General features: G+C 34.7%; 1 protein-coding gene across 1 annotated transcript in view; it reads left to right on the plus strand.

Annotated features, from left to right (window-relative positions):
• Positions 1-26,009, plus strand: part of LOC122495036 (cadherin-10) — a 122,786-nt gene that overhangs the window by 50,182 nt on the left and 46,595 nt on the right. Inside the window, exons 2-4 of the mRNA XM_043600749.1 lie at positions 8,455-8,749; positions 10,490-10,609; positions 11,028-11,195. Coding sequence (XP_043456684.1) covers positions 8,455-8,749; positions 10,490-10,609; positions 11,028-11,195 — 583 coding nt within the window. The remainder of the gene's footprint in view (positions 1-8,454; positions 8,750-10,489; positions 10,610-11,027; positions 11,196-26,009) is intronic.

Raw genomic sequence — 26,009 nt, forward strand, 5'->3', positions numbered from 1 at the left:
CCATTCAGAATATTCATCCTTGCTAAGAAAGTACTACAAAATGAACTCTCTATGCCTCATATCTGTGGCATTTGATGTTGATATTTGTTTATTTCCTTCCACAGATAAATAACTGTGTATTATGTACTGTGAAATGTTGAATCCAAAAGAATGGAAACTTTGTTCTTATCCTCAAAGGAAATATATTTGTAGTTCCATAAGGACTTATAAAAATAATAGTTCAAAATTAATACAGATGCTATGAAATTTTATACATGCAAACACACACACACACACACACACACACACACACACACATTATAATTGGGCACCAAGAAAGAGAGGGTAATTCAGCCTTACAAAGGAGTTTGAAATGATTATGGATTTTCAGGGTGGATAAATTAGTGTAGTGGGGAAGGAGACAAGTTATAGAGGCATGATATTGTCTGGGAACTAAGTTTCCTCATTTAATGAAGATGTAACAGTCTCTCAGTCAAATGAGCAAACCCTTTTCTGAAGAGAACATCTATCTTGATTTCTCAGTTCCTTTTTGTGTGTGTGGGAAAACACAGAAAGCTGACCTAGAATAGGAGTTTTTAACCTAATGGTCTGTGGCCATATTTCTGAGGCTATTTGCACTCTTGGATACTGTGTATATATAACATTGTTTTTTTGTATTTTACACACACACACACACACTTACTTATGTAATTTCTTTTATAGGATAGCATTCATAGCCCTTTTTTGATTCTTATTTAAGCCCATGCCTCAAAATATCCAATGCATGTGAAGATCCAAACCCCTTTTCATTTTTCTTGACCAGAGCCCCTAGAGACGGCAGGCAGCTCCCTGGTCCTTCTCCTCTGGGCTCCCAATCATGTACTTGTTACTCTCTGCTTTCAAGATGAAAGCACCTTTACAAGTCTGAGGAACCCAACAGCTTCAAATACTGCCTGCACAGCAAAATCTCCAAAACTTTGAAATCCTAAAATACCACACTTAAAATTCTCATCACTTTCTTCAGTTTACAGTAGATCAATCCAGTTCAGAATATACTTATTTAAATAAATTCCTTCAAGGCATAGCTATCCTTTAGCCCTTTCCTACCTTTCCCATCTCCTATTGTCAGCCTTTGTTGGTGAAAAGGAAGGAGGAAGGGTTCTCAGCTGCCCATGTAACCCATGCATAAGTGACCATCGGTTTTAATTCTTTTCACCTTATTGATTAGAAATGAAAATCTCTTGGTTTTAATCATTTTGCATTTACTTAACAATTTAGACATGTGTTTACAAAAATCCTGTATTATAAATCCAAGATGCTTAAGAAGACTTCTCCAAGTGGTGGGGAGGAATGAGATATAAAATGTTGATTTCATTTTCACACCACAAGGGGCTACTTTACATAATTAGGTGATTTTCATAACTATAACAAGGAAAATGTCAGGCTTCTAAAAGAATACGAGCCTCCTCTAAAATATTTCCCCAACAACTCTCTTTGAAAAAGATAAACTGGGGGACCAGGGTGGCTCAGTTGTTTGAGCATCTGAGTCTTGGTTTTGGCTTAGGTCATGATCTCACAGTTCCTGAGTTCGAGTCCCGCATCTACTGTCTCCCTCTCTCTTTGCCCCTCACCCACTTGTTCTCTATTTCTCTGTTTCTCTCAGAATAAATGAACATTTTTACTTAAAAAAAGAAAGAATAAACTAATATGTCAGACAGAATGTGACTACGGTTTATGATACATATCATTTAAGTTCTTGAAGCAACTAATGTTCTGTAAACGTGTCTATGGAAAACTTAACTGAATCCCTTCAGTGTCATCTTGGTATCTTTACAGTACTAGCAAAGGAATGTACCCAAGTTAAAACACTTTAAGATGTGGGTTAGCTATAGTTCTAGCAGGAGAGGTCATGTCTTCTTGAATTTTATATCACTTTCTGCAAAGAAAGCTAACCTGTTGCAGGGCCTTGAGTAATTTCTAATGGCTTCAAAGAGTGCACCCAGAACTATAAGATGATTCCAGATTAGACTCCCCACTCAGGGTAGTCCATAATCAAAAACAAAACAAAAACAAAACAAAACAAAACAAAAATAAACAAACAAACCCACACAACTTTCAACAGGCTGAACTCTTGGAAGACCAAAAGAGAAAAGGAATCCTTAGTTATTGAATCCAGACTCTACCAGAGTTTTTCCTCTTGAAGGACATTCTCTAGAGAACCAATGTAGAAAATAAACCATTAATTTTGTTTTTTTTTTTTTTTACAAACCCTAAGCTATGCAGACATCATTATCCATCCATCATTTAATCCTCTATACTTGCCTCTGGTCCAAGAATGAGATTGTTCCAAAAATATTAACTAATATAAATCATATATTTGGTGTATTTTTAAATTATAATTGTTTTTATAATCCATGTCATTGATAAGCTTTAATTTCTCCTCTCCATTTCTATTTTTGAAGGAAAAATTGTTTCATTGGGATTAGTAAAAATTGGCCATATTTTTCTTACATCACAAATATTAAAATAATGCCCAGTTTTACTCTGTAAACCCCACATAATCCAAATAAGATTGTCACTCCTCTTCCCTTTTTTTACCCATTCTCCACAAAATGAGTAACTATGTATTTATTTCTGACCAGATTGTATTTACTTGCTTTAACATGTTTTTGGCTGTTTTCTGATGCTAGTCCATCTTTACTACTACTATTTTTTTGATGCAAATTTGAAGTATTTGATCCAATGTCTTATTTTCCATTTGATACTGTACTATTCATGAGAACAATTAAAACAAAATGCTAACAATGTTACTACCAGAATAGCACAACGAATTTGCCACATCCTGTATTTTTTAAAAACAAATATAGAATATATTAGCTGTTTGAAGGACTAACAGCCATAAAATTATCACTATTCATTAGAAAATATATTCAATAACTTCTGATACTTTTAAGTTAATGCACACACACACACAAAATTGTTAAACTCATATAACAAACGTTACAGTCCTATAAATTCATCAAAATGTATCCTTCAAAGAACTAGTCTAACTGATATAAATATAATTCTAATATAATTTTACAAAGAAAATTCAAATTTTCTCTACTATGTTTTCTCAGTTTTTGAAATAGAACCAAATACCAACAATTACCAGTATCCAAAAAGGTATCAATATTCGGAATGAGAAAGAATCTCACATAGCAATATACATTTCCCTTATCTGGCAGGAATCATACCTTTCCTGGCGGTGTTGACAGATACGGTTTTTTGCTTTTTAAAACTTACTCTTCATTTTCCTCCAGACAAGGGTGAAACTATAGGTAAAAACCTTTTATCAGTTATTCTTTTGGTAATAAATTACTTAAATTCCCTGAACTTTATAGACACTTTGATTATTTCTTTTATTTCTTTATTTAATGTGAGGAACTGAAAAATAAAAATGAACATAGTAAGAGATAAAGATTCCATGAACATAGCACCTAGCCAAAAGTGTAATCTTAATTTAACTTCTGTGTCATAAAGAAAATAACTGATCATATCTCAGTTTCTTCCTCTTAAAAAAAAAAAATAGATGACCTTAAACTAGATAAGCTACAAGGCCCCTTTTAGCTTACAGACTGTTTTAGACAAATATCTTAAGATGATGCTTTACATGAAATATTAAAAAATTATCAGAAACCTGACACATTTAAAATGAATAGGCTTTCAGTAAATAATTTTTGGTTAAAATATTTCTTTAAAATCAATGGATTGCTTAGTTTTAATTACTAAGCTACTCAATACAAGCAAATGGGTTATATAATTCACCACATCTAAACAGAAAAGTTAAATAATAGGAGAATGACTTTTAAATGTGCAACACAGTAGCAGTTGTTCTAGTTTCATTAATTGTCATGTATCGTGCCACGTCCTTTATCTGCTTGTGAATTTACAAGGAACACAGCAGGTTGTGAATTTTTAATAGGCTTTCCTCAAGGAAAGAAAAGGTCAGCATTAACATAAAATTCTTCTTAAAGATTTGTGGCACAAATGTTTCACACAGGAGAACAGGTGTTACAGAGGAACTAAAGCCACAATAGTCTGACATTCTTTCTATGTTTAAAGAAAACTTAATGTTTCACATAATAAAATAACACAAGGTCAAATCAATACAAAAGTTATTTCAAAGTGGATGTTGTAAGTTACTTGGCACATGATCCGTAATCCTATTTCTCAGTAACAAAAACCACTAATTTTGTTCAATTAAATATTTAATTGATCCAAGTATTGACACCTAACATCCAAATAAAAAAGGGAAGAGTAATGAGAAAGCTATCATTGTCAGGACTAACTAATCCTGATTTTTATTTAGTAAATGAGTTGTAGTCTGAAATAGAATTTTATCCCATACAAGAAATAAGAAACAGAGACATTATGCCAGGGAAAGGGTGGGGAAAATATACAAAAGAAGAGGTAATTAGAATAAAAAAGAGAAATTTAAGAGAAGAGAGGGCACTTAAGCAGGATGTTATAATTAAAGAATTTTGTCCACTGGTCTTTTTCTGTAACTGCTAAAGAATCAGTAACAACAGCATACCTGCTGTAAGTTAACTCTTGTCTCTCAAGGGTTTCTTTTTTTTTTTTTTAATTTTTTTTTAACATTTATTTATTTTTGAGACAGAGAGAGACAGAGTATGAACGGGGGAGGGGCAGAGAGAGAGGGAGACACAGAATCGGAAGCAGGCTCCAGGCTCTGAGCCATCAGCCCAGAGCCTGACACGGGGCTCAAACTCACGGACCGCGAGATCGTGACCTGGCTGAAGTCGGACGCTCAACCGACTGAGCCACCCAGGCGCCCCTCTCAAGGGTTTCAAACCAGTGTTTCAATCTCTCAGGTTTCAGAAGGTCTAGAAATGTATCTCTCTGCCTTATAGTAAATATTTGTTGTAGTTTCTTTACTGGTCCAGTTGTCAACTATGTTTGGTTAAATAATATTTTGGTAAACATAGGCTAATTTTAAGCCCCCAAATATGATCATTTTGGCCCTTTATTCTAATGTCAGCATTCCTTAAAAAAGAAGATACTTTGCAGAGCCTGGGTGGCTCAGTTGGCTTAGCACCGACTTTGGCTCAGGTCACGATCTCACAATTGATGGGTTCAAGCCCTGTGTCAGGGTCTGTGCCGAAAGCTCAGAACCTGGAGTCTGCTTTGGATTCTGTGTTTCTCTCTTTGTCCCTCCCCTGCTCGCACTCTGTCCCTGAAAAATGAATAAACTTAAAAATTTTTGAAGAAAAGATACTTTTTTTTAAATGCAATCTCTCTAATGGTTTAAGAAAAAATGCATTGTAAACCTGGCTTCTTAAGACAAAACTTATACAGATTTTTTTCTGTTAAATATGAGAAAATTAGAAATCCTTTTCATTTGATTCTCCAAATCACTGTCCAGCTTCTAACCCTCATCTCTTTGATCTCATTCTACCATGTTAGATTTCCCAATCCAATGGAAACTCCCACAGTATGTGATCCAATTCCAGGATTTATGTTCTCTTTCTGTAGTATAAGTTAAGGTAAAAATCCTGCTGTGATTCATATTCTAAAACTGAACTTCAGAATAATTAAGAGATCCCCATTCTAGCATTTTCTTTTGCATGTATAACTAATTAGAATGGCAGAACTGGTGTTAATGATTCCCATCTTGCTGTATATCCTTTCCCACTCCGAATCTACATTCTATATTCATCTAGTGTTCTGTACACTTTGTAAAATGCAAAAAAAAAATCCAAGTTTATACCTCTAGTCATTCTTTATTTGGTAGTTTAGGTGTTAGATGCTGTAGGAAATCCTCACACACAGCGGTGGGCCTGTGAATTTCTCTTACACACAGCATTTGGATTTTCCATAGCAATAGAATGGAATCATTGATTTACTTTTAGAAGTACTTGATTCCTGTGAGAGTAAACACATATTCCTCAATTAAAATTGTTGAATGGATATGCAGTAAAAATCACAACTGTTTACTACAAATCACAAAGTTATCTGAACAAATGATTGATAATATCATAATCTTTTCTTGAATTCTTTCAATTCCTAGGCAGAATAACTATGCAATGCTTGTGTGCTGTGTGGAAAATTGCCACTGTTGCACATTCATGTCATTGGAAAGTTTCGTGGAAGCTATGTGTGTTTCCAATTACTAAAAAGCATCAATCTTGCAACTTATTGAGAGTGGTTCCCTGGACAACACAGTCATATGTTACTTCTGAGGGCTTTTTAGTTAAAAGCAGACATTTCTTGAGTTTTTCAACCTTACCTTATTGTTTGTGAATAGCTAAAAATGCAGTAAAAAAAATATTTGTCATCCGGCTTCTCTATTTCTTTAAAGTACATATCCATTTGGGTTTCTTTCCCGATATATCTATAATAATGAGTTATTTGTCCAGGAATCAGAAAAAATGACTGATCCAAATTTGATGGCTAAAAGCTAATTACTAAAAACCATTAACTAAAGGGAAGACTGCCTTTATTTATTTATTTATTTAGAGAACAAGCACCTGAGAGTGGGGGAGGGGCAGAGAGAGAGGGAGAGAGAAAATCCCAAGCAGGCTCCATGATGTCAACGTAGAGCCACACATGGGGCTCGACCTCAGGAGATTATGACCTGAGCTGAAATCAAGAGCTGGACCCTGAACTGACCAGGCACACATGCGCCCCAAGAGCAGACTGCTTTTGTTGACCCAATAATACCAGTAATACAATATATTATCTGTATGTGTGTGTTTTAAAACATATATTTAACCTAACAGTTTTATGTTCATGTAAAAATGTTGTCACAGCCAAGTCATTGACATAAGCTCTGAAAAAGAAAAAAAAAGCCTTTCAAATAATATAAGCCTGCTTTAAATAGAAAATAATCAGTTTAATATTTCTACATGAAATTAGATGAAAACGTCTGTTGATGTAAATAAATATCAAACATTATTTAGATAAACGTCTAACTCTAATTTTTGCGTAATTGAAAGATATTGTTTTCAGTTTTTAATTTTTAGGCTGCACATCAGTGTTTCTATTCTACCTTACGACTACATTTTATATGAATACTTAAAAAAATGTTTGTGATGATTCCTAAATTATAATAAATGCCTTCTAGAAGTTTAGAAAATCTGCACATTGTTTTCATATTTCTTATCTGCTAAAAGAACAAAATAAAAATTGTAAACATAATCTCTTATTGCAAATAATCCAACTGTGAGCCCAGCATACAAACTGCTTATTGGTTGGGTGGTTCAATTAAAGAAAAACTTATAATCCTTGTGTTGTGCAAAGCCATGCTTGGTCCCTCCTACATGTTAGCCCAGGCTGCAGGGTAAGAATTCCATGGAGAGCAGGGGATATTCACATCTAGAGCCTGCACATCTATTCCCAGGTAATACTCAAGGTACTTGGGACCCATTATTTCCTGCCCAAACATCCCTGAGCTTGCTTCTAGGTCCAGGGAAGCTCTCTCCTCCATGTCAGTCACCCAAAGACCAAACTTACCAACTGTTATATGCATCCCTAACCTCTGGGGGCAGTCCTAGGGAGTATCTGATAAAATACAATATAGATGGAATTTGCCCACGAAAACCTGGAATCCTAGGTAGCATTTACACTGGGATGGGCTGTGCACTGGGCTGAGATGCCCACATGAATGCCTGCAAAGCTCTTTGACGTGAGTGGATTCTGGATGATTAATGTTGTGGGCATAGGCAAAGAAACAGACTTGCTTAGCATTGTCTTGTTCCTGCACAAAACTTGTTTGAGGTTTTTAGGAAGATACATTTGGCAAGGTAGGAGACTATATAAGACATATATGATTGTAGAATTTATTAACTTGGTTTATAATATTAGAATACATAAATATCTATTTGTACTCTTTTTCTGAGTTTCAAAAATAATCTGTGGGCAGTCTCTCTCTCTCTCTTTTTGTATGAACCAAAAAATAATGCATAGTGCTTCTAACATAGGAGCTATACCTCGTACACCTTTGCCTTTCTTACAGTTAAGCTATCACTAATTCTCCAGTGGAAATGCAATAACTAATAGTAATTTTATAAGAATTTCCTAAATGATAGGAGAATAAGAGAATTTTCCGCTCAAGAAAGAAATGCGAGAAGAAATGTTTACAGAAGCATATCAAGACCAATGACATAGCTTTGTCAGGATTTAATTGCCTATGAAAATGGTTATTTGCAAAGCAAAGTGAAGGGGGGAACTGTGTTTGGTTTATTTTTATTACTTTTTCCCATTTAAAGTAAAAATCACACTGGTATGTGAAAGGCTAGCCTTGCTGTTTAAGATATACAGGTGAGTGTGTTCATACTTATTCAAGTCACATTTCAAGAACTAAGATAACTGACCCCATTATTCAGTTATGGGACATGAGAGACTGTTTGAATTCTTTCAGCATTATGTACTTTTAGGCATTATCATGGATATGCTCTTTTTTATTTCCCTTAGCTTCATTCAGACCAAGATAAAGGAGACGGATCACTCAAATATATTTTATCTGGAGATGGAGCAGGTACTCTTTTTATTATTGATGAAAAAACAGGTGACATTCATGCCACAAGAAGAATTGATAGGGAAGAAAAAGCCTTTTATACTCTGCGTGCACAAGCTATTAACAGAAGAACTTTGAGACCAGTAGAACCAGAATCTGAGTTTGTGATCAAAATCCATGATATCAATGACAATGAGCCAACGTTCCCAGAAGAAATTTATACAGCGAGTGTTCCGGAAATGTCTGTTGTAGGTAAGTTCATTTATAGGAGTTATCATGGTATGTAAAAAGTATACAAAATAATTACCAGAAATTTTTAAAATGCTATGATCAGTTGACATTTTTGAGTCCCTCCTAACAGTACTTATTTAATTTCCTCATGTCGGAAATGCATTAGAAAAAAAAGAATAATTTTTTTACATGCCATGGATTTGTAAATCTTTGCAAATAAGTAGATATTTCCTTTAAAAAACAATGAAAATATCATTAAAATTTAGTAGAAAATTATGAAAATATAATATCTTTGTCACATGGATTTGTGTAACAGCTAGGTAAAATTCTGATCCCAAATATATTGTAAGCACATTTGGGTAAGTATAGATGTAATATAGTATTCATATACATTCTCTAGTTATAATTCGCCTAAAGACTTTGTCTGGTGTATCTAAATGATACAAAAGGTGGAAATGATTAGATTATCTAATTCATATTATTTTAAAACATATTTTTCTTATAAGCATAATCCTGCTGATATAAATCTCTTATTCAAACAAACTAGTGGAAATCCACAATCACATACTGATATACAAATACAGATTTAGGCTGTAGAATCTATAAGATGGAAGGCATGAAAAAGCTACAAGTATAACACTCAAGATAATGGAACTTTCGGGGCGCCTGGGTGGCGCAGTCGGTTGAGCGTCCGACTTCAGCCAGGTCACCATCTCGCGGTCTGCAAGTTCGAGCCACGCGTCAGGCTCTGGGCTGATGGCTCAGAGCCTGGAGCCTGTTTCGGATTCTGTGTCTCCCTCTCTCTCTGCCCCTCCCCCGTTCATGCTCTGTCTCTCTCTGTCCCAAAAATAAATAAACGTTGAAAAAAAAATTAAAAAAAAAAAAAAGATAATGGAACTTTCTTTTTCAATGGAAATAAACAGAAGTTGTTATTTGTAAGCAAAGAAAGTTAAGATTGCCTTATTTTTTTATTAAATAGAGAATGACAAAAAACAAACATCAGGAAACAAAGGTAACATTTTTTTGGAGATAGATATTTAGATTTGGTAGGATAAATTTATTCCTCAAGCATGGGAGAAGTCATATAAACCAATGCAATAATTCTGATTCTTTTCTTTTAAGTTACAATGGCACATTTTCAACTCTGCATTTCTCAAAAGCATTGTTCTGGGATTATTATTTAATATTTACTTCACTAAATCCCGAGGACTTTGGCAATTGCTTTATGATAAAGCTCTTTTTTTATATCTTGAACTTTATTAAATAGCTTTTAATAGTTCATGGAACTTGGGATCCTCTTGGATTGTTTCTAAATTTAGAATTTAATCTATTCATAAAATTGTATTCTAGAGCAGATGTTAATTATTTTTATAGTCAATTAGTGGAGAGGAGGAAAGAGGAGCACACTTACTCCTTTGTGATCAGATATGCCCTTTACATGAAACAAATCTATTATGTGAAAATGAATTTTAATATCAAACCTCATCATATGTAAAGTAACTGCATTTATTATAGTCTGATGCATTGTAGCATTATCTACAGGTGCATAAAAATATACCTGTTGGCTAATTAAATATGTAACTGAATTCAGAGTTTTCCTGTAATAACACTATATGTATGATTTTCATGTCAATTATATAGAAATGTTTCTTTAAGAGGTCATTATTAAAGCCAAAAATCATTCAAGTCTTCCATGAAAACCAGTGCTTTTGCTCCTCCTTCTGGTGCTGTGCAGAACTAAGCTGAATTTGGATACTTCAGGTACTTCCGTGGTGCAAGTCACAGCTACAGATGCGGATGATCCTTCCTATGGGAACAGCGCCAGAGTTATTTACAGCATACTTCAAGGGCAGCCATATTTCTCTGTGGAGCCTGAAACAGGTCAGGAATCGTGAATCAGTTGTTACTTTAAGTCATGATCTTTTCAAGTAGAAAAAAGGTGGGAACAATAAGACAAGCATTAGCATTACTGCTTACAGAAGAGAGATGATATCACACTTAAAGACTTGAGAATTTAAGTGAAATGATTGAGTGAGCTAACAGAAAGAGACCTGGCTTTATGTTTTTTGCATATGGGTTTAGGTCACTATATAGTCAATATGGTATTTTTAGGTAACAGAAAAACCGCACAAATTGTAAAATATTTCCACTGAATCACTTTCATGATTTCTAGACAATAAAAATTAATAGCAAAAATATATTCTGTCTTTCAAAAAACCCTAGATGTATAATATGTGGTCTTAATCAACTAATATTTGAAACTTTAATGAGGATAACAAAAGTTTTTTTTTTCTTCCAGGTATCATCAGGACTGCTTTACCAAACATGAACAGAGAAAACAGGGAGCAGTACCAAGTGGTAATCCAGGCCAAAGATATGGGCGGCCAGATGGGAGGCTTATCAGGGACCACAACGGTGAACATCACACTGACAGATGTAAATGACAACCCACCTCGCTTCCCCCAGAGTAAGCTGCCTTTAATGGTCTTTCCACATGGCAAAAGCTTTAGACTAAAAAGAGAAAAGATATGGAAAAGGTAGTTGTCAATCATTTAATTTTAAAAACATTGAAAATGTGCTACAAAAGTGAAGAAAAAAAAAAAAGGTCCGTATGCTGATGCATTCACTGTTACTGAAATGTAAAAAAAAATATATTTCGGATATATTTCATTTAGAAATAGGGATCTATGGATGATCACAAAACCTGTCCATAAATATGCTCTGCATCCATGACTACAATCCAAGAACTATTTCTTTCAGTTCGCAAAAAGAAATGATGTTTTACTGGAAAACAAAGTCATACTTCTACAATGAATGTGTTTACTTCCACCTAGAATTTAATAAGAAGGATCTTAACTTGAGGGTAACATTTTTCAATAAAATATCTAATTTGTCATATTATGAGGACTTAGTCAGAAAGGGCTACATAGCCAGAACATAACAAACTATTCAGACTTACATTTAATATCGCTGTGTCAGACTTACAGTTACTCTCTCTGTGTTTGGAATGGTAATCATTCTAAACATTTTGTATTCCTGACCTATTTAGTTATAAAACACTAAATCTATTTAGTGATAATGTCATGTATTTGGATCTATTTTTGTTTTAAAATGAACTCTTCAAGTTCTCAAAATAGATCAAGAATAGGTTAAGAACCGTTAGCTTCTGACCATATAACACATGTATTTATTCATGTGTTAGACACATGAATCCCTTTTTTACACAAATTTGTATAGAAATGCAATTAGAGTGGGTGATGTTAGATCTGAATGGGCACCCCCAAGTATCAGACAATTTCCTGCTCATTGGAAAAATCTGTACTTTAAGATGGAATTTTATGTTGTTAGAAATGTGGCATAAAATGCAGGTTGTATTATCTTTGTCATTATTTTTTTAGCATTTTTTGTGTGTTCACTTCTAAGTTGATCTCCCAATTCTAGTTTGATTTTTGGCTTACATACTTTTGGGAGAAATTATTAAAATGTAGTTTTTTGTGATATTTATATTTTTACACTAAAGACTATAATGCAGAAGGAATTATAGTCTAAGAATTTGTTGCATTGTTTTGACTGTTTCAAAGAAATTTACCTCTTTTCCATGTTATTTTTATCTAACTTTGATGAGTAAAAATAGTGTATGATTTGAATTGATTTGTCTAAAATCTTGTGTGTAGAAAAATTATAACATTCACATAGAATATTTTTTGAGCACAGTAATCACTTGTTTATTATTCATGATGATTCTTTTGCTAAATATTAGGGGATGTCCCCATTAGGTCTGCCATTGTGGTGTTTGGCTCCAAACAGAGAAAAGGGTATTTCTTTATGCTCTTTTCAAACAGTCAGACTACAGCTCCAATTACCTGTAGCATCAGCAGGAGAAAGGAAAATAATAATCCCTATTATTTCTTCTCAAACAAATCTGAAGACATGCTTAGTGGCATTAAAATTAAAATTTCACATTTTCTATATATTTCTGACCACCTCTTAACCTGAACTTGTTACCAGGAGAATTAACATGCAAATCCAGTAGAATAAACCATAACTAAATAATCACATTATCCACAAGAGGCAAAAATATTCCTTTAAAAAAGTATTTTTTAGGTCAATAATAAATGACCACTAAGAGGACTATTATATTTTAAATGCTCAGGAACATATATACACATGTCAAAAATTCAGTTCATTTAAAAATGATAATCCAATAAAGGAAATTAATAGATTCTAATTAAGCACAAAAATCAGATATTTGAAAGATAATAATGTCCAATGAAAATTCATTTTATTATTTTTTTCATCTACTATGATACCTTTATTAATTCATTTGATAATTTTTTTCCTTTGCTTTTGTTGAGTCAGAATTTATGATTGGCATCTGACAGATACATTACACAAGCCCTGATATAATTATAATAGTAGTGATGATGATGATGATGATGATGAAATATTGATAATAAAAAGCAGCAGCAACATAACACATTTTCTGAATAACATGTTTTTTGGACACTGTACCAAGTTATTGATTGGCCTACCGTTATTTGATCACAATAACTCATTTAGGTCAATATTATGATCCCCATTTTACAAATGAGAAAAGAAAAGTTCTAGATGTTAAGACCAAACTCCAAGTAATGCAGAGTAGGGTTGAAATCCATGTCCAAATCCAGATGTATAGCACAACACATTTAGAGGAATTGTAGAGCACCTTGTATCTTGCCTCATTATTTTTTAATTATAGCTAGAAACATAATTTGTGGATTTTTATTTTCTCAATTATATTTTCTGCAATGAATATTTGCAACCATATCTTACTATTGGGAACATTCAGTCATGGCAATTAGAATACCACTTGATAACCTCAGTCATCTAATATCCAGAAAACTAGTTTTTAATTTCCAATATCATTTCATTAAATAGCTAAGATTTGGAGACAGTTCCGCAGTTTATGAAGTCTTTCATATGTGGCATAGCATTGAGAACTCAGAACTAACCTATGTAGATCCCTTGTTAGTATTATTATACTCAATGCATGGAAAAAGTAAAGGAGATTCAGAGTGGCAATGATAAAGACAACAAGCCAATGCTGCCTAATTGAAATATAATGCAAACCAAAATTGTGCGCCACGTACGTAATCATAATTTTTATCAGCCATCTAAAAAAGTTAAAAGAAACAGGAGAATATATTTTAACCATATATTTTCTTTAGCCTAATAGTGTCCTTTAGATATGTCAATATAAAACTGAATTCAGGTATTTTATATTCTTTGTTACCATAATTCTTTGGAATATCCACTTAGATAATGTATTTTCCAGTTGCATCAAGTCTCAATTCAGACTAACCACATTTCCACTCGATCACTGCATGGAGTGATTCTGCATGAGTCCCAGTGCTGTCTTCCTCACTTAGTAGCTTTTTCATGTTGGTCAGTTAAACCAACCCTTCTGTTTTTCAGTGACAACGAATAAACTTGGATAGCAGTGCATACTCCATGGTAGAGTGTAAGACTAAATAAATCAACACCTATGAAACACTTGACCCAGTGGCTGGCACTAGCGTATTTATGTGTTCAGTAATGTTGATTTGTTCAAGTGCTGCTCTATTACTATTATTAGTCAATATTATAAAAGTGGCCTCAGAACTTAAACTTGCATGCAGATGGGCTGATCCAAATTCCGTATTTTCCAATATGGTCCATCTGTGAATGATAAAACTCTCAGTCATTTGGAAGGGACAGTGAAAGATGAAAACTCAGATGTCCTGCTTCATTGTTTAGCTTATTTTATTGTGTGGATCTATAACAGTCATTCCCCATCAGGGACAATTTTGCCACCCCAGAGAACATTTGGCAATGTTTTGAGACATTTTTGCTTGTCTCAGCTGGTGGCTTCTACCAGCATCTATTGGGTAGAAGATAGGAATGCTCTGAACATCCTTACAATTCATATGACAGAGAATAATTTGGCCCCAAATGCCAACAGTGCTGCAGTTAGGAAACTTTGATGTGTTATATGAGGATCTGTTCAAGTGAAATAATAAATTTATTTATCTGACAATATTTATTGAAAACACACCGTGTGGCGCCTGGGTGGCTCAGTTGGTTAAGCGGCCAACTTTTGATTTTGGGGCAGGTCATGATCTCACAGTTGTGAGATGGAGCCCCCACCTCAGAGCCTTCTTGGGATTCTCTCTCTCGCCTTCTCTCTCTGCCCCTGCCCCACTTGTGCATGCACATGCTCATGTGCTCTCTCCCTCAAAGTAAATAAACCAAACACTATTTTAGAAATTAGATATATGAATGTTGTCACCAAAGGGTCCTGGTTTTTATCCCTATGACCTTTCATTACAGTAGGTGAGGTCATAACTTACCAGACATAAGTAAAAATATATATATGCAAGGCGTTGACTCAGTCATGGATAAAAAGAGGAACATGTGTGTGCCAAAGGGAAGAGTAGGGGAAGATCTCATTAAGGAGGGGATATTTTATCCAAACATGGCAAGATGAAATAAACTTAGCCATATAAAGAGATGTGAAAATCCACCAAGCAGAGTTAACACCATGTGTGAGACCCTGAGATTGGAAAATGAGTGATTATGTCAAGAACCAAAGATGGTGTAGCTGGATCATACCAAACAGGAATAGGTTGGTGGGAGATTAGATTAAAAAACTCTATACTCCCAGGATCATTGACAATAGCAAATTTTAATTGGTATTAACAAGCATATAACTGTGTTCCTGACCTAAGTTATCATCATGGTCCTGTGCTTTTAGAAGTATACAGGTAGGTGAACATTAATATAATATGGGTGCCCAGCTTAGTGTGATTCTAAAAGAGAGACAATGGATTAGAAGGTTAGGGGGCACCTGAAAACTGAGTTCTAAAAGTATTTTCTGCTCTTTTGCTCTAGATACTAACTTGTATTTTTCAGTCTCAAAAAGATACTCTATTGAATATTTTCACAATCCTGCGTTATATCAAGTGACATAATTTTTAAAATAATAAGGGAAAAAATCTATTGCTTACCTTTCACTGACAGGTACTATGTTTGTACCTAAGCGTATGAACATTAATGTCTTGATTCTTGATTATGAGTCGTATATTGTCTAGCAATAGAATATATCAATAGGAAATCATGTGTAATGAAGGAACTATGCACAGAATGCAGTGGGCATACAGAATAGTAGCACTTATCCAAATTGGGGGGAGGGGTGAAGGTATGAGTACATCATTTACCATGGAAGCTTTTTGGGGGAATTTATCTCTTGATCTAAGTCCTTTCTTAAAACTACTGTATGTCATAAAGATAGAAAAAGATGAAGAGTTCACAAAGTTGGGAATTAGCAAAATCTAATTTATGAAAGGGCATATTCTGTGCAGGAAAAACAAATGATAAAGGACATGCTTCAAAGTGGTGATGAAGATTCTTTGGTGATAAAAATGATAGATGCTTTTTTTAAAATATATATTTTTGATGTTTATTTATTTTTGAGAGAGAGAGAGAAAGAGAGAGGGAGAGAGAGACAGAGTGTGAGTGGGGTAGGGGCAGAGAGAGAGAGGGAGACACAGAATCCAAAGCAGGCTCCAGGCTTCGAGCTGTCAGCACAGAGCCCAGCGTGCGGCTCGAACTCACCAACTGTAAGATCATGACCTGAGCCAAAGTTGGACGATTAACCGATTGAGCCACCCAGGCACCCCTGAAATAACAGATGCTTTTAATGTTTGCTTTTCTGGAGCCTATATTTTTATATGTTTTTGTAACTTGATAATGCCAAAACAAAACAGAATAACAATGGAAAGGACAAAAGTGACAATTACTTCCAAAAAGTCCAATTAAATCAGCACTGGATAGCAGCTATTGGAATTTACATAATGGGAGTAATTGCAGATGATCTTTCCCAATTGGTTTTCGTTGAAATTATTTTGTAAGAAGCTGGAGGATATTAAGTTGAGGAATAAAAGAAGAACAGGAAGAAGACTGAAGAAATAATGCCCGTACTTTAAGAAGTAAGATGAATAAGAAAATAAAATAGACAAACAATATAGTAGTTAGAAAGAAATCTTGAATTAAATGTGGTTTAGTAGGTAATTTCTTAAAGTTTCCTATGGCCCAGGCACAAAGTGGGAATTAGGCCACAATGGCCAACAAAGGACCTGAGCTCCTAGTTGAAGATGCAGACAATAAAGTGATAGCTACAGGAACATAATGTGATGTCTGGTTGTGTGGTAAGTGTTGTGAAGAACATAAAGCAGGTAAGGGGCTAGATAATGGCAGGGGTGCTATTTTAGGAAGGATGAGTAGGGGAGGCTTTTCTAAGGAGACCTGAGTAATTTTAGGAACTGAAAATGCATACAATTAGACAATGTAGCTTCCCTAATCATAGGTGCTACATATACAATACTTAGAGGGTTAACAGTTAATAAATAAGGTCAGGGGCCCACAGGTGGCTCAGTCAGTTGAGCATCTGACTCTTGATTTAGGCCAAGGTCATGATCCCAGGGTCATGGGATCGAGCCCCATGTCGGGCTCTGTGCTGAGCATGGAGCGTGCTTCTCTCTCTTCCCCTCCCTCTACTCCTCTCCCCTGCTCATCTCTCAATCTCTGTCTCTAAAATAAAAGTAAATAATTTAAAAAATGATAAAAATAAATAAATAAATACAGTCACATATGTAAAATGTCTTCAATAGTAACTGCAATATATAATAAGTTCTTGATAAAACTCGATTTCCTCCTCTTCCCTTTTCCTTCTTCATGAGTGTATCTAATGTTTCTGATCTTATTCCTTTCCTGTCTCTGATGTTGCGCTGCTGTTCTTTTGTGGCCAACCAAAGATTAAATAGAAGTGCCTTAAGCCTGGAGAGACCTGTAACCTCAGTGGGCAGAACAAAATGAATGTGCGTACCTCATACAAACGAATGAATTCTTTCATGAATGAGGACTCCAGAGCCTGTTTTTCTGCTCTCCAACCAGTCAGATGTTCAGTGGTCCTTGTATGGTGCTGTTTCATTGTGCTAACCCAGAACATATAACACTTCCTCACCTGAAATCTAAGCTCCTGGTATCCTGCTTGAATACTTTAGTCTTTTTCATTCCATATCCTTTTTTCTTTCCCTAAAATAAGAAAAACAAAATAGACTCCATGGAAAAGGTCTATTAAAAATATTAAATTACTGCAACTTGATCTCTGTGGGAGTTGGAAAAATCAACTGGGACAATAAGATTTATGTCCAATGACTTTAAAAAAAATCTCTGGGAAAATGTTACAATAACTGATTTTCATCCTGACCAGAGTAAATGATTAAGAAATATCTGATCTGCAGAACCCAGTATCTTTGCCTTGATATAGCAGAGAATGTTATATCATAAGACTCTCAAATCCATTAAAAACAAAAACAAAACAAAACAAAATAAACATCTAGAAGGTAAGTTCAGGATTAGGGAAAAGCATTTACAAAAAGCACTTATGCAGATGGTCAGGGTCCCAGCCAGCCAGCTGGTGCTGGGGACTTGGATCTAGTTTTTGAATGGGACAGTAGTTCACTAGAACTCAAGAAGAAGGAAGGCAGCTAAACCTCTGAGACCCTGGCAAAAACTCCAAACCACAAATGAGACAAGTCTAGGGCACAGCTCAAGACCACAGCTCTTTATTCACATTTAGCTGCTTTCCCACACATCCTATCACAGACAACAAAAGACAGAGAGAGTAGATTATTTTCACATCTCCTAACTGTAGGTGTGAGCTCCTGAGAAAACCAGCACTCATGGAACCATGCCTCTAGTCTACTTAACATGGAATCACAGACATGTTTGCACCAAGCTTAGGTGGACAAGTGGGAGTCAGGAACCAGTAACTAGTACATTTATGCAATGTTGAATGAGCTGAAATTCTATGAAGGGGAAAAATTTATAAAATGCAAACAAACTGGGTGATAGTTTTATTTGTATTTATTCTTGATTCTCTTAAGTTTTAGGGCATTATGTGTGTAGATAATCATCAAATCTATGAGAATTTGATATGATGTTTATTATGTCAGTTTCCAGATCTATCCCAAGTACACTCAAAAGAGTGAATTTATATTTGTCCACTACATTTTTTGCCATGAATTATTAAGGACAGTAGCAAAAATCAGTTCATTGGGTTGTTAGTTCTGAAAATTGACACAGAATTTCTCCCTTATAGGAAAGTTTTTTTATTAAGATAAATAATAGGTAATAAGACACTTTCAGTGTACAAATAAACTTAATAAGACTCTACTTTTCTGAATGTTTTAATACATCTCTTTATATTCTCTCAAATTGTATCTAAAGATTATACACAACTATAGCCAATTGAGAAATAATAGCAAACAATTCTAGAATCACTCAGAGCCCTAAAAAGATATCATATGTATATTTATGTGTTTTATCTAAATGACCTAGATTGGACACTGACTGACTTTATTTAGCCCATTAAATTACATAAATATGGGTTATCCAGTTTGCCTAAATTTCAAAAAGGCAGTATAAAAATAATAGTAATAAGCACAGTGTTATAGCATGTACTGAGAACTATAAAATACAAAAAAAACTCATTAAGTCTTCACAATATCTATATAACATTATAACATAATTGCCTCCTCCTTTTTATTAGTTAAAAAACAGGTATGTGTAAACTTAAGTTACTTGTTCAAAGTCCTATAACTGGGAAATAATTTAAAGTCAGATTGGGGATCAAGGTTCTTTGGCTCAAAAATCTACACTTCTAACCACTACACCAAGAAAGAAATTGGTACATGAAAGACTCTCTTCTTCATCTTCCCTGGATCATTTTGCTTTTCATTAATTCCATGATTCACTACTTGTTTGTAGATTATACAGATAACTTTAGATAAGGTATACTAAATTCTTGAAATGTCTATGCATTTGCTACAAATAGGGAAATGAAACCTTTATAGGTTGGTGCTTTTGCAATTCCCAGGGACCAAACATGACTGGCTGTTTTGTTTTGTTTTGTTTTGTTTTTTGGTCCTTATACTTTGTATTTGTCCTTATACTCCTTGGACAGATAAATAAACAGGTTTGCATCAGACAAGGTCTTTCAAGGAAATGTCTCTATGATATACGTAGGGATTTAAGACCTGTACATTCAGTGAGCTGTGAGACTACCGTAATCCCTGCCTGGTACAAGAGAGATTTGATTTAATAAGTGCTGATTTTTCCTTTGTAAATAGAGTCAACCTCTTCTCTACTGGGGATTCTAAGGTAATGTAGGCCTCAGGCTGATCTGCATATTTTAAAATTATCAAGCACATTTCAACTAGAGCAACAGTCAGGTATGTCCCAAGGAAGATGCTTTAGCCTGAGAAAGAAGGAATGAAATTTAAAATATCTCTTTTTCCCTTTTTCATTGTCTAGGAAAAAAAATACCTTTATATTCCTTAGAACTGTTCTATAATTTTTATTGGTTAGAGATAACTATGATTTTTACTGTGACCACCAAAATATTTATAGGATTCTTCCCTATGGTTCCAATGTCTACAGTTTATAATAATTGCAAAGAAATGGTGTTGTAAAAGCATTCCTTGACTTATAAAATGTTGAATGAAGTCATACAGTGTGGGCAGGAACTATACTAGTAAATAATAATAAATTAATAAAGAGAGATACAAGATACAGGATACATCCACAAATGGTTTGTGTTTTGAAGGGTATAGACACAAACTCTCCCTTTCCTGTGTCCTCTCTCTCTCTCTCTCTCTCTCACACACACACACACACACACACACACACCCCTTTATAGTTTATCTCACACCCCATGTCTTCTTTACTTCTTTTCTTGCTTGTTTTTGCACATAGATATAATATGCAAATATCTATGCAAATATCTATGTTTTGCACATAGATATAATGTGCAAAAACATCCATTATGTGTATGTACGGATGTGTAGTTATAAGTATACATGCTCATATATGTATGCACACACATATGTATGTTGACATGCATGTTCCATACCCACCTATAATTGGAGAATGGTGCAATAACATTCATACTATAATTGCCAATTGAAGTCTAAACCATCAAATGATAAACTCTTCAGATGTAAGTGGATCAGGAAAGAGAAAATTATGTAAGAGTTCTCCAGGTAGGAAAACAAAGGAAATGAGTTCCGTTTGGTACGGCTGGACCTCAGGGTTTGAAGCAGGGATTATGAGACAAGAAGGAAAATGTATGGGCATTGTTAACATCAGGAAAAGGGATGGATATAAAACTAAAATGCCATAGAGATTATGCAAAGGAATAATTATGCTAATTATTCTGGCAGCAATGAAGCACACTGCTTGGATCACAAGAGCAACAGTTGATGAGAGTCTGGACCAATGCTGAGGAGAGGAGGAATTTGAAACACATTTAAGTGGGTGATCCAATGGACTTGGTCATCATGTCGACAAAAGTTTTGAAGGAGAGAGGAGAGAGCAAAAGAAAAAGCTGTTTTCTAGCTTTTTACCAGAAGACATTGTTTGAAGAGAGAGACAGGGATTTCAGTTTGATTTGAAGATTTTGAATTGAGTTTCAGATATCTAGGAGTAGTGAAAAAATATGTTGAGCCAAGGTACACACATGACATATAAGTGAAAGCAGACATGTATGATCTCAGCCAGGCTAAATGTTTAGAGGGACATAATTGGGGAAATGCACAATACTGCAAATCTGATGAAAGATATAAATTCCTCAGAGGAGTAGTGTGCATGGAAATTGTACAGAAATCCACTTGAAACTCCCCAGTTATTCCATGGAGAGTTGCCTTCGACTAAACCATTTGGCATTTTGAAAAAATGGGATTCAAAGTTCCTTTGTATCCTTCAGAGCAAAGTTGAATATTACCCCCGGATGAGTATAGATATAAATACTTAGATACAAACTAGCTGTGTAAATGTTTGGCAGTTACATATGTTCTAGTATGCCTATTCAGGGACACAGTGCAAACACAGGGGCCACCTAATACAATGTTAATATGCTTATGAATGACTAGTTTAAGGTTATCTTAACCTCTCCATGTCCTATGTACAATTTTGTTTCTATACATTGCAATTGTGTGCATTGCATTGATACCAAACCTCGGAGATGATTTTAAAGATATGTATCCAGATGGATTTCCAAGTCCCCGGGAATCAATGGGCAGCTTTCCTTAAAGCTTTGTCCTGTAACTTTCCTCAATGAACAGGAAACTAAGACCTCATGCAGCATCTCGTTTTGCTCTAATTTAACTTCAATGCCCAAAGCTAAGCTGGTGATCATGTCTCCAGTGCTCACAAATTTAGGTTTCTGTCTTTCCTCTGGTGAGAGTCTTCAGTTCCAGAGCCTCATTCCTTTGTCAGTCTCTGGTGTGACTTTCAGCTCTCCTCTCCTTTCTCCTAAATGCCCATTTAGCGTTGCATAATTTCCTTAACCACTGTGCAGTTTTCTCCAAGGAGCTTTATCTCGTTTTTAATTTCTTCCTGTTAAGCTCATTAAAAAACATCTTTTAAACATTATACAACGGAATGGTTTATAAACGTGCATAATTGTGTCGTTTTTCTTAAAGCAAGTGTTGTTTGAGATTATTATGCAGCGTAGAGATGTTACAATAAGATTATACACAAAGCAAATAAAAAAAATTAAACTAATGTTAAATTATTTTGTTGATACATATATGTGGTGCTTTTTTTTCTTTTTTTTCATCACAGTGTTAGAAATGCTGAGAGTTCTTACGTAAATGTGAATAGAAACAAGGGCAGGGAACAAAGGAAAAGACAAATTATATCTCTTTCAGCCTTACTGTTTTTTATCAACAAAACAAAACCGCAACTATTTCCTGCCAAGCTCAAAACCTGAGTTTGCCCTTGCTGCCCTCCCACTGGTGTTCTGGCATCTCTTTTGTTGTTTCTGAGGATGTCATCTTGTCACATCTCTTACTTGGCTTATCTTCTGTCTTTCCTCCAGAGTCTCCTACATTGAGCTGTCAATTGTTTCTAATTCTAGTACACAAATCTGCAGCATTTTTAATATTCAAGTGCAAAGGTCCTATTGATCAAAATTTTGGTAAAACAGTGACCTGAAATGTTTAATCTTGAATCTTTATAAAATCAGAAATACATCAAAATTGGGTGAAATCTTTAATAATGAAAATTCAGATGTGATGTGAGGTTGTCAATAATGGTCTCAAAGTGCACTTCCCATACCTTCTGCCCAGTCCTTACAAAGTCTCTGCAATATTATCTTTAAGATTTGTACTTCTAACCACGACTGTCCATATATGAGACACAAATGGCAATTTCCCCTTGCATTCATGCCTTTGTGCTTAAGTCGATAACCAAACTAAGAACATACTCCAGGAAGAAATGTTTATCTGCTCTAAACATTAAAAGAGAAGCAAATGATTCAATCTGACACCTGGGAATGAGTTTAAAACAACTATAAATTGGAATTGATAGGAAAGCGTACCACATAATTAAAGCTCCATCAACTGTAAGAGTAAAAATAAGGAGCATGCAAATAGATGTCTTTAAGGAAAAATGAAACGTTAGATGGGTGATAGGAGCTACTGTGCTTTTGTCAACGGACACGTAACAATCTGCCTCCTTCCGATGTCTCTCTTGCTCCCAACCCCTACATGATAATCACCCTTGCAGACTCCTAATGAAAATAATTTCAGTTTGTTTGACAAACTAGGATACTTGTGTTCAGCAAACTACTCTTGGAAAGGAATTATAAAATAGGAGTGAGTAGTTCTTTCACACATTTAAAATATAGAAATGCAGTCTATTAACTTTGAAATAGACCTAGTGAATCTTCTCCCTAAATAAGTTTCTGCACATAAACATAATTCCAGAGAAAGCTTTCCAGAGAAAGTATTGTCAAATTGTATATGTTGGGCACTGAATAACTAGTTCTTGAACAAATTAATTACTAGAGCTGCCATAGAATTAAAACAATCGTGACTGTGTATATTGTATGTGTGTATATATCATACTATTTGAATTATTTAATAGAGAGCTAAATCTATACTATTTTGATGAATGGGCTCCATCTTAATCGTGGCTTTTCTGGAAAGTATGAGACACCTTGAACATACCTTTATTAACATTTCAGGGGTAAATAAGTATATGTATGTGCCTCTATGTACACACATATTCCCAACTCACCTACTATATGTGTTTATGTTGTGGGTGTGTGTGTCCCTTACAACAAAGTACTGTGGAAGAGAACTGAGATATACATACTAATTTAGTCTTATTATAATATGAACCATTGGAACATGGTCACTTCCTGCTTAAGTCTCAGAAGGTACTGAAAATTAACACGGATAATGCTTACTCTCCTCAAAAGGAAATAAATTTTGCAATGGAGATAGTCCCTTCACCAACCAAAAAATAAAATGAAGTGATAAATAATTTTGGATTCTTGACCAGAACTATAATGACAAGTTTAAAGCAGGCAGATTTTCAGAATCTAAGCATGTGCCTAAAAATACAACCAATCTCAAAAATGTCCAAGCTAAAAATAAAAAGTGGGAGAACAGATTTCCAGAGGCAATATTCAGTGAAATCTGTGTGACAGTAAAATTAATGAAACAATAAAACGTGTTATTCTTTTGTTCTGTCTCTGTCTGTTAAAAGAAGACCCACGATTAGGAAACCTTTTACCAGAACCTGATAATCCCTAATATCATCAAGAAAATTTTCTACTTAAGGTTTTAAAAAAATATTTTGCATCGAAGTATTAAGTTTATATATTTTTTAAAAAGAAAAATAAGCCACCTCTTCCATTCTTCCTGACCTGTAGCTCTAATCCTCACAGAAAACAACTTCAAACTGTAACTTTTTCAGTTCATCTAGGTTAAGCTACAATTCTTTAAGCAATATCTTATTATTTGTTGAAATATTTTTATATCTCACCTTTGATTTCCTTTCAGGATTAGTGAAAATGGAATGCAGTAACATCTCAATCCATTCTCCCCTAGATGTAATTATATCAGTTTTTTCCCCATTTCACTATCCATTATCTTAGCAAATTTAAGTAATGTGATTAGGTTTACTTTATCCACTATTGCCAATCTCTCTCTGTCTTCCTATCCCAACAGCATTTTCACAGAATCACTACATATATATATATATATATATTTTAATTGTCTAAAAAAAAAACCCTGCAAGTTTCAAAAGGAGCTTATCAAAATACTATGCTATGAACTATGTAAAATGTTGACCATTGTGCCACCTTTTTGAAAATGTTTGTTTATTTATTTATTTAGACACAGCAGGTGGGGAAAGGGCAGAGAGAGATGGAGAGAGAGAATATCCCAAGCAGGTTCCGCACTGTCATGGGGTTCGAACTCATAAACTGTGAGATCATGACCTGAGCCAAAAACCGAGTCAGACGCTTAACTGAGCACCCAGGCGCCCCTGGGCCAAAATATTTAACAGAGCATATTCTGGCTCTCAAATGTTTCTAAAACAAAGCCAGACATTTTATTTCCCATGCAATAATTTCAGCTATTGAATATGAGCGATTCTCTTTACCAAAGTTGTATTTTTCCAAGATATTGTAGCTTTGAGCTTTTCATGTGCTCCGTGTACAGCTGCTCAAAACTCGTTCGCAAGCAGCCCCATAGCACTTAGCTTCATTTTGGCAGCGTTCGGGGTTGCACACCTAAAGCCCGCTCGTATTCCCCTCCCAGCATGGGCTGGCTAATCTCTACAGCTCAGGAAATCCTGCCATCCCAGACTTTCCTTTTTTACTTTCGTACTTTGGATAGAAAACTGTCTACATCTCATGTATTCCCATATCTTGATTTAGCACCTTATTTTCCTGGAATACATTCTTCATTAGGTTCTTTCAAAAAGCCCAAAGGGAGATAAATTTGCTGAGTCTAAAACTATCTTTATTGGGTTATCACATTTGATTAATATGCTGGCTGGGTTGAAAATAATTTCATCATCAAATTTTGATGACATTGTTCAATATTTTGCTAGGATCAGAGTCTACCTTGAAAGGTCCATTGACGTTTTAATCCATGTCTTTTTTTTTTTCAACCACGCAATTGCATATGAGTTTTCAATTGCATATACTTCCTTCCATTTATCCTCTAGCCCTCAAATTCCCACGTTGGATAATCATAATCTTCAGTTTAACCCATCCATTATTTTTTAACTTCAACTATTATATTGTAAATATCTATTTACTGTATTTGGCTCTTTATCAAAAATGCCCAGCCACTTTTTATAGTTATTTTCTGGTGAGATTTTTATGACCACTTTTACTTCT

Source organism: Prionailurus bengalensis, chromosome A1 (assembly GCF_016509475.1).
Source record: "Prionailurus bengalensis isolate Pbe53 chromosome A1, Fcat_Pben_1.1_paternal_pri, whole genome shotgun sequence".
In the NCBI taxonomy this organism is placed as follows: domain Eukaryota; kingdom Metazoa; phylum Chordata; class Mammalia; order Carnivora; family Felidae; genus Prionailurus; species Prionailurus bengalensis.